The following is a 9,126-nucleotide window of genomic DNA, read 5'->3' on the forward strand; positions in this document are numbered from 1 at the left end:
AATTGACTCTCACTGTAAATAATGTAAATAAACCTCCAGTTCTTCATCTCGACGTCCTCTTCAACTCTTACAGTGTCTGTCCGTTCTCTCCGAGGTTTACCCCGACGTGTAGAGCGACGACGCCTGCCCGTCCTGCGGGCAGACCTCCACTCTAGCGCACATGCTCTGCAGGTCGACATACCCCAAGTTAATCAAGGAGAACTGGCTTCAGCGTAGCCCCGCCCTAGAAAAGCAAATCCCGGCTGTCCGGCGTGGCCGCGACTCACTCACTCGCCTGATTGCCTACTATAACACGTGTGGTTGCACCACAATCTTTAAGGAGTGCGAAAGAATTGGAAGATATAGCGAACAGCGCGCGCGGGAAATCTTTGAGGCGTTTTGCATATTCACAAGTGGCGACACATGCCTCAGTTCTGCGTCCCTCACGCTGTCAACAAAAGAACTGAATTATTTTCGTGGCTAACGCTTATCATTCTTTTTCATTCTTTTACGTCACCTTCAATGATGTCTTTATATGCTGTTTCTGCAAATAAAGCATTTGGTTGCTGGTCAGCACTCTGGCTCTTTGCTCGCTCACCGTGTGTGGCGCTGTTTCTGTTTTATTCGAATGATGAAGCCGCTTTGAACACACTGCTAGCTTGTTGTTACTTATGCCTAAAATCAACTGTAGTAAATTCACATCTACATTTATTGCCACTTCCCTCTGAAATCCCCAGCCACCAAGAGAGAGACAAAAGCAAAGACAGGGAGGTTAACCAGTGTAAGCACCGCCTAGTTACCCCTCCTGCCACCGAAAATTAAGAATAGAATTAATATGATGGACTTCAAATACAATGTACGCTCATTTCTTCCTTCATAGTAGCTTATATCGCACCTTATCTTACGCTTCTTCCTTTTTCCCTCTGTCATATTTTCCCTCAAATTACATTGACACACTGCGTAGTTTCGCACACGGCCTAAATACGGCAGTGCATTTTTTAGTGTTGTCATCATCTGTTGTACAGCAGGTTGCCCATCAGCTTTGACCCTGAGACGTCTTTCTGTACGTCCCTTTTAAGATATATATATATATATATATATATATATATATATATATATATATATATATATATATATATATATATATATATATATATATATATAGGGAGAAGAAGACAGCAGATTGGGTGAGGGAACAAACGGCGAGTAAATGACATCTCACTTGAAATTCAGAAAAAGAAATATGCATGGGCAGGACATGTAATGAGGAAGGAAGATAACCGATGGTCATTAAGGGTTACGGACTGGATTCCAAGAGAAGGTAAGCGTAGCAGGGGGCGGCAGAAAGTTAGGTGGGCGGATGAGATTAAGAAGCTTGCAGGGACAACATGGCCACAATTAGCACATGACTGGGTTAGCTGGAGAAGTATGGGAGAAGCCTTTGCCCTGCAGTGGGCGTAGCCAGGCTGATGATGATGGTATTTGTTATAAAAAAGACCGACCGGGTGTGTGTCAGGATGATACGGGAGCGTGTCCCTTTGCGCGCACCTCCTGCCATCACCGTTCTTCCCTCGAGAAGCATCACGCGCTGCCCTCGTGACATTGCTGCGTCGACGTCCCGCACTGCGTACTTTTCGTGCTTAGTGGCGCCCGTGTCTCGATCGGCTATCGCCCGCCGTCGCCACGCCCTCTCCGTCTATAGTCTGTCCCGTACTCTTTGTTCGCTCAGCGGCTAGAAATTACCACTTGAGCATGACGTGGTGAGGGACATTTTCTGTAAGCCCGTATTTTATATGTTTGAGACTACGCTTCAAGGTGGTCAGGTCGGGCCGCCTCCTAGTCTTTTACTTCCTCCATGTTTGGTGCTCGCAATCAGCGCGACTGACTCCGGTCCATTCTCTCGTGTCCTGTCGACGCGCTTGGCGGCTAGAAATAACAGCTTGCGCCTCAGCTTGTAAGGGCCTATTTCCAATAAGCTTTTACTGTATGTTATTATGACAAGGTTTCAAGGTGGTCACATGATGCTCAACAGACAACTCAACAGACATGAATGAGTTGCGTGTGCGTAAAGACCAACACAAACACGCACACACAAGTTGTCATTGTTACGTCAAATGTGGCCATAGCGCAGCTGTAAAATAAAATTCACTATATGAAGAGGTAATGCATGCAGGAGCAAGGACATATGTAGAATCGAACGACCACACAGCGCTACCTTCTACAAAGTTCATTTTTGAGGAGTGCCGCATTTATAGCATTCTTATATATAGAGTCTTCGCATTTAAATTAATGGTAATTTAAGTAGAAAGGCTAGCTACGCAATATCTGCTTGCACAGATGGCTTATACGCTTTGGCATACAATTTTCGCAACAAATTAGATTCACCAAGCATAACTTACAAAAACATTTCAATCAATTCTCTTTTTCCTATCGAAATTGTGTCGAGAACCACAACCCTGAATGTAAAATTAGCTCACTGAGTGTCCAATTTGATGATGAATATATCGGAAAAGAATCGCACCAAGGCAATCAAACAATGTTAAATTGTCTTCAAATAGATTGTGTTAACGTTTCAAATATAAAAACTACACCGTAACTGTGATAGCGAAACCTTAATGACGGAATTATTGTTAACTATGCGTTTGGTGACTCTAATTGCTCGCAAAGATAATGTCCTCCAAAACGCATAAACCACAGACTTAAGCATATCTTGCGTAACTGGCATTGTGTTTTTATTAAGTTTAGCATTAGTTTAAATTTTAAGAACCGGTATATATCGCACCAATACCAACCTTATAGCACACTTGGATATCGCGCACATACCGGCAAGAACATATTACTGCATTTAGCTCACAAGGCAAGACAAGGACAGAGTGAATACCGACGAAGGCACTCGGTCCTTGCGTTGTGCGCTGGCTGCAGTAACGGAACACAAACATGCCCAAACTTACGGTATTTCAGGCCATTGTTGCCAGACTCGTAAAATGACGACGAACGGACGCGAGCCGAGAGGAAGACGCCCAACAGAGCCCACGGCAGCCAGATGAATCCCATCTCAGAGTCTATTTTATTTTCGCTCAAAACCTCACTCCCGAGAGTGTGTCGTGCGCAGGCGGAGCTTCTGGCGTAGCAAGGTTCAGTGTTCGGTTGTAGAGAGCCGTGTTGATGGCGATCCACTTGCTCTGTGAAGCAAAATGAACGCAGTGTGACCTAATGCACGCATGGAAATTTCAGACCAGTCACGCAAAGCGAATCCAGCGTGAAAAGGACGACCTGTGAGCAAAGGCACCGAAATAACGCACAGAAAAGAAATTCAATAGCGATTTAGCTGCAAATGCACGAGAACTGCGTGGGCGTTACGTCGCACACCGCGTTCACCCCGTTGCAAAATGTTCACGAGCTCACTCAACACACGTGCGTACGTACGTACGTACGTACATACATACGTACGTACGCACGTACATACATACATACATACATACATACATACATACATACATACATACATACATACATACACACACACACACACGTACATACATACATACATACATACATACATACATACATACATACATACATACATACATACATACATACATACATACATACATACATACATACATACATACATACATACATACATACATACATACATACATACATACATACATACATACATACATACATACATACATACATACATACATACATACATACATACATACATACATACATACATTTCTAAGGTGCCCTGTCTCCTCTTTGCCTCCAGCGCGTGTGGAGGAAGGGTAAGATTTGGAGGGAGCGTCGCGCGACAATTTTGAAGCCTAGTCTAAAATATTTAACGAGAAATAGGCCCTCACGTGATAGGTAAGCGGTAGATTTAGACGGCTCGCTTTGATTGCGTCTGCTGCGGGGGTTTCGGAATGTGCGCACACAGTAGGTGTGGCAAACGCATACCGAGGTTAGTGAAGAAATTCAAGCGTGTGGAACAGTCGAGTCCGTGTTATGTCATTCAGTTAAGGAACCGAACCACCACACATCACGTTCATTACGCAAAAAAGAGGTGAGGCGTGCAGACAGGACACAAGAGTAGAGAAGTGGACAATACGAACGGCGTTCGTGCTGTCCACTTCTCTACTCTTGTGTCCTGTCTGCACGCCTCACCTCTTTTTTACATAATGAATCCTTATCAGATAGCTCAGCTTTCTGTCGTTCTAAACACATCACGTTGACGCGGCTCGCCACTCAAACAGCAGAGAGGCGCCAAAGCTGTAACGAAAGAAGGCGGCGGGTAACCCAACAACCCACCTCATGGACGACTGGGTCACGTTTCGTGGTGGTCACTCGTGAAGACGAGCAAACCTTTCGCCCTGCAAACGTGTGCAGGCAACCTAGCCACCCTTCTGACGGCAATTCGTCGCGTTTGGGGCCGTCTTTTGGGAAACAACAGCTTTTACCTACGCAAACATGTGCGGGCGATTAAGCGAGCGTCCAGGGTCCGCTGCGACTGCTTTCCCATGGCACAGAAATTCGTCCCTTCTTGTGCCCAAAAATGGACTGGCGAGCCGGGGACCCCGAACATATTTAAGGCCGTGCCGGCCTATTGTTATTGTGCGACGGTGCGGCTCTCTTGCACGCGCTGGCCCTACCACAGCGTCGTGCATCTCGCCTTGAGATTCCCTATACGTTCACCTCGTAACGCCTTTGGGGAGGTTTGCTACAACACAGGGAAATGAATTTCCGCAGCGGACGGCTCGTTGCTGCACATCACGATGTCTGATCGAAAAGACCCGTCGCCGGTCGCCTTCTCGAAGCCTCGTCATCCACGGACATTCACTGGCACAAACGGCGCGGACGTCGATGACGTATATGAGCGCGTAGGAAATGGAAACCCGATCGGGTTTCCTTTGAACATTCGTGCAATACACTGGGGTGGGCGTCATTTTTTTCCTTTAACGAACTTTCATCAACCTTGCCGGCTACCGCAGAAATCACTTGCCACATTCACTGTGCGGTTACTGTTAAAGCCAAGACTGCGTGCGCACGTGCACGTAAGAAAGAGCGTGCAACTCTTCGTGCACCACACCAAAGGTATGGCGAAACTGTATCTTTCACTACAGCACATTCACAGACCATGGCAGAGACGATAGTCGTCTACACGAACTTCAACTTGGTGAACGAAATCAATATCTGTGAGATGTCCGTGTTACTAAATAGGCAGTAGAAAACCAATAAATATATGGTAAGGTATAGGTCTTTTTGAATGCTTTTTAAGATTGACATAGTGGTTGAAAAACACGGACAAATATGAAAGATAGGCGGTTAAAAGAAGAAGATAGCGGGTACCGCATGGTAGTCTTACTCACGATAGCGACCTGAGGAACGCCTGCGGTCATGATGCGATGCGCTGGCACCGAAAAAACCTGCGTGCATCATCTCGAAGGTGGTAGTTTGTCCAAAGCTAAGCAGCATTCCATGGTGCCTCTTTGAGCGGCTTACGCGAGAACTCGTGGCTTCGTGACCTCGCAGAGCAAGTGCAGTCCAAAACATGGACAAAATTCGTTCTCGTGTTGTTGCACTAACCGCAGGATGAATTTGTGGCTCGAGAGTTGGCTGCACCATCGAAATGCGCGTGAGCTGGCACGCTGCGTTGCCCGGCGCCCACGAAAGCGCGTTCACTTCCGTGCGCGGTCTATTTCAGCTGCCAGCAAATGCGCGGAGCACTAACCATGGTCTGGCCGTGCAGGCTGTTGAGGTCCATGGTGAAACAAGAACGACTTGCCCACGCTGGCAACTCTTCTCCGCACAGCTGCCACTCGGGATACTGAAACGCCCAGTCGGGGTAGAGGTAGTCTTCGTCACGCAGCGGCGCCAAGCCTGCGTTCGCCAAGGACATCACGCCATGACGCGCCACCTTTCATGCGCAGCTCGAGCAGACGTTGACGAATGAGGCTCGATACTTTTACAGCGAAGCTGTTTACCGACCGGCGATTCTTTCGTGGCGGTCCACAGAAAACTCGGCTTTCTAGAAATCGACGATTTAGCGCAAAAAACACATGTAGAGCACGCGCACGCGGGCGGCATGGTGTCACGTGCGTGGTGGATCGCGGCGAGAGTCGCCGAACAATGGGTGGGCGCTGCTATGAGGTTCCTGGGTAGAAGCGAGTACGAAACTACCAGCCGCCATCCGTGACTCGTGTGTCGACCTAACGTTGGCGAAGACCGTGGCAACTGTCAAAACCGAAAACCACAGCGATCATAAAGCTGTCGTAAATGTCGTTGCGCAATAAATGGTTATACGCCGCATCTTACGGCGTACTAATTTCATTCGTTAGATTAGCATAGGTTAACTGGATGGTAACAGCTTCGCTGGCAATGCACCATCACAGATTGGATTGGGCCTTCATTTTTTTTTTTTAAGTGAAGCTTCCTATGTATCACTGATTCGTCTATGAGCGCCGAAAACCCATTGAAGGAAAGCCAACTTACACATCTGAGTAGAACACTACAGTTTACATTCGCAGTGCCGCGCCAGCGTCGACTGGCAAGGCGGTCAGTGCCTGATAACAGCACGAACCGACGAGCTCAGCAAGACTAGAGCATGCGCACACACAGATCACTGGAAGCGCAAGTTGCGTCTGCTAGGCATGACACCACCCCTGTCGCGATTAACTAATGCCATCTTCGACTGGTCGTTTCTGAGCGCTCTGGAGTGCTCTCGCGAGCGGCGTTGTCTTCGGCTGGTTGAAAGAGGGTGCGTGCCCTGCGTTCGGCTGGTTCTTCTCGATTGCTCTCCTCCACCTTCGAACGCTCTGAGGCGCTCCGAGCCATGCCGTCGGAGCAGTCGTCGAAATTGAAACGTCATCGCAGAGCCGCGTCGCTGCTGTTGGCGACGGCCCACCGTAACCTAGGCAACCTAGGCCACTGCGACGAACGCTCGTCCCGCCGGCGTGTCCGCCGGTTTTCCCGGCAGCGCCGGGAGCTTTGGATAAGCGAAACATCGGACGTTGGTAGTAGCCACGTGGTTTAGCATCTGCCATTGCCTCCTGCGAGAGCGAGTCGCACGTTCGGCTTGCGCGCTTTCCCTCTACCTCTGAGCTCGGGGAACGCCGGATCTGCCCGACTCTGCTTCGGGGGATGGAAGCGACCAGTCGAAGATACCATAACTGAGCATTCCCTGCTTATCGGAGACAGCAAGCGCGCGTGAACAAGGTCTTATGATCTGGGACAAAAATCAAAGCTCCTTCGTAAAGAAAGATGGTTGAACGCCACGCTACCCAGATGAACTGCATATAGCTGCATTGCATTACGCGCGTCACGCCTCTGACAGTCTACCACAGCAATCACAAGGCGATACTGTGCACGTGTAGAGTCATCCGCGAGATTGTGAGTGTGCGCGTGTAATCAACGGCTACATGATCTAAAATAAAGGCTATATGCAACTTAACGAAAGGTGTCTTCATTCAACTTCAATGTTCTAAGAATACAATCCTAAACAAGCAATCAGAACACATATGCATAGCATCATGTCGCTCAGCATTTCTTGAGTTCGTTGCGTGATCGCTGGCTTTTGATCTTAACTTTGATTCAGTTTGCATTGGCGTAAAGCTTTGCGTTCAACCGTCTGTCTTTAAGAAAGGGGCTTTCATTTTTTAAAAGTGGAGCTGTTTAAGCTTTCTTTCTGCCGTGGAATGTTACCAGAAAAATCAGCCCAGCAGTACGCCGCCCCACGTTGCCTAGCAACCACCTGCGAGAGCGCCGGGCCAAGTAACTTCCTCGCACCCCACGAGCGTAGGGCGGAGTCGTGACGTTACAGGCGAGTAAACACAGCGAGCGCGGCGGCACACCTCGCAACTTCCAGCGTTAAGTCCGCCGAGACACGGGGGGTGCGAACGGCCGCTTCCAGGGCGAATTTCTGGGCATAGAGTTTGGGCACAGCTGCCGCGTCTGTGACCTGCACGGAAGCTCGGCGCGCGGCTCAGCGGGACTACGATCGACGAAGGAGAGCCGATCCTGCCCGTCGCGCCGAGGATCCCGACTATCGGAGACAACTGCGGGCTGAATGCCCGCGGCGCCGCCGGGAACCGGTTCCAGGCCTGCGCGTCACCGCGAACTTACAACGCCAAGCCCGCAAATCCATGGGAGGTGCGAACAGCCGCTTCCAGCGCGAATTTCTGGGCATAGAGTTTGGGCACTGCTGTCGCGTCTGTGACCGGCTCTGGTTCGACGTCAGTCTCTCCACGGTGAGTTCGGTGCGGAACTTTGAACAGAAGAGCTCTGCCTTGCAAGTGCTTCGCGAAGCCTTCCCCGACGGCCCCGACCACGACGACGGTCGGACGTCGAGGACCGGATCAACGATGATGACGACTGGTGCTGAAGCATTGTACATAATAATAAATAAATTGTGATGCACGTACTGTGGCTTCTATGCGTGTGCCTTGCTGGGGCTTGTGTGGCTCACCGGCCTGGCCGTGTATGACCTCACAAAATCTTGGCGAAAATACTTAGCAAATCTTGGCGACACTTAGTATGAGCATAGTTCAGCCGTGCATAACCTTGTGAGACTTAGCAAAACCTAGCAACACTTAGTATGAACCTACCCGAGCCATATCTGACCTAGCAAAACTTAACAAAACAAGCACTACTTAGCAAAAGCCGACCTAGCTTTACTGTCACCCAGCCTTGCACGCCTAGGGCGAACGGCCCACATTTTTTTTTCTTCGAGGCGTGATATGCGTATACAGGCGCGACATGCTCTCAGCCGGCATATATGGTCGCCCATTGTCATAATTCGCGCGGCACCACAAATTATGGCAGTAAATACCTGCAGTGGCGGTTCAGCGCCACGTCATGCAACGTCTGTGATGCTACTCAGGTCATATTCCTTCCACCAGTCAACATGATGATGATGATTTATTGGCATCCCCTTTGAAACGGCGCTTTAACGAATAGTCACTTAGCCTGCTTGACTTAATCAAGTATGCTATAAATGCTCCTCATTCTAGCCCCCCCCCCCCCCCCGTCCTTATCTACCTTGTAACGCTACCTATACTTGTAACGGATCCGGTCGTATCATTCTCTTCCCTGCATTTTCTCTACCAATACTATAAACGTATGTTGCTCATCTGGACTGCTGACCAG

General features: G+C 49.0%; 2 protein-coding genes across 2 annotated transcripts in view; both read right to left on the reverse strand.

Moving 5' to 3' along the window:
* Positions 1–3,033, reverse strand: part of LOC142578615 (dehydrodolichyl diphosphate synthase complex subunit DHDDS-like) — a 73,267-nt gene extending 70,234 nt beyond the window's left edge. Inside the window, exon 1 of the mRNA XM_075688031.1 lies at positions 2,931–3,033. Within this exon, the coding sequence (XP_075544146.1) occupies positions 2,931–3,033 (103 nt within the window). The remainder of the gene's footprint in view (positions 1–2,930) is intronic.
* Positions 3,030–6,432, reverse strand: LOC142578617 (uncharacterized). The gene is made up of 2 exons (XM_075688033.1): positions 5,714–6,432; positions 3,030–3,161 (listed from the first exon to the last, which is right to left on the reverse strand). Exons 1-2 carry the CDS (start codon positions 5,879–5,881, stop codon positions 3,057–3,059), a joined length of 273 nt encoding a protein of 90 aa, XP_075544148.1. The 5' UTR covers positions 5,882–6,432; the 3' UTR covers positions 3,030–3,056.
* Between the last annotated feature and the right edge of the window lie 2,694 nt (positions 6,433–9,126).

Source organism: Dermacentor variabilis, chromosome 4 (genome assembly GCF_050947875.1).
Source record: "Dermacentor variabilis isolate Ectoservices chromosome 4, ASM5094787v1, whole genome shotgun sequence".
NCBI lineage: Eukaryota > Metazoa > Arthropoda > Arachnida > Ixodida > Ixodidae > Dermacentor > Dermacentor variabilis.

Coding starts and splice junctions, on each gene's coding strand:
- LOC142578617 (XM_075688033.1), bottom strand. CDS start 5,881: ATGTCCTTGGCGAACGCAGGCTTGGCGCCGCTGCGTGACGAAGACTAC. Junction 3,162..5,713: donor GCCTGCACGGCCAGACCATG/GTTAGTGCTCCG, acceptor TTTGCTTCACAG/AGCAAGTGGATCGCCATCAA.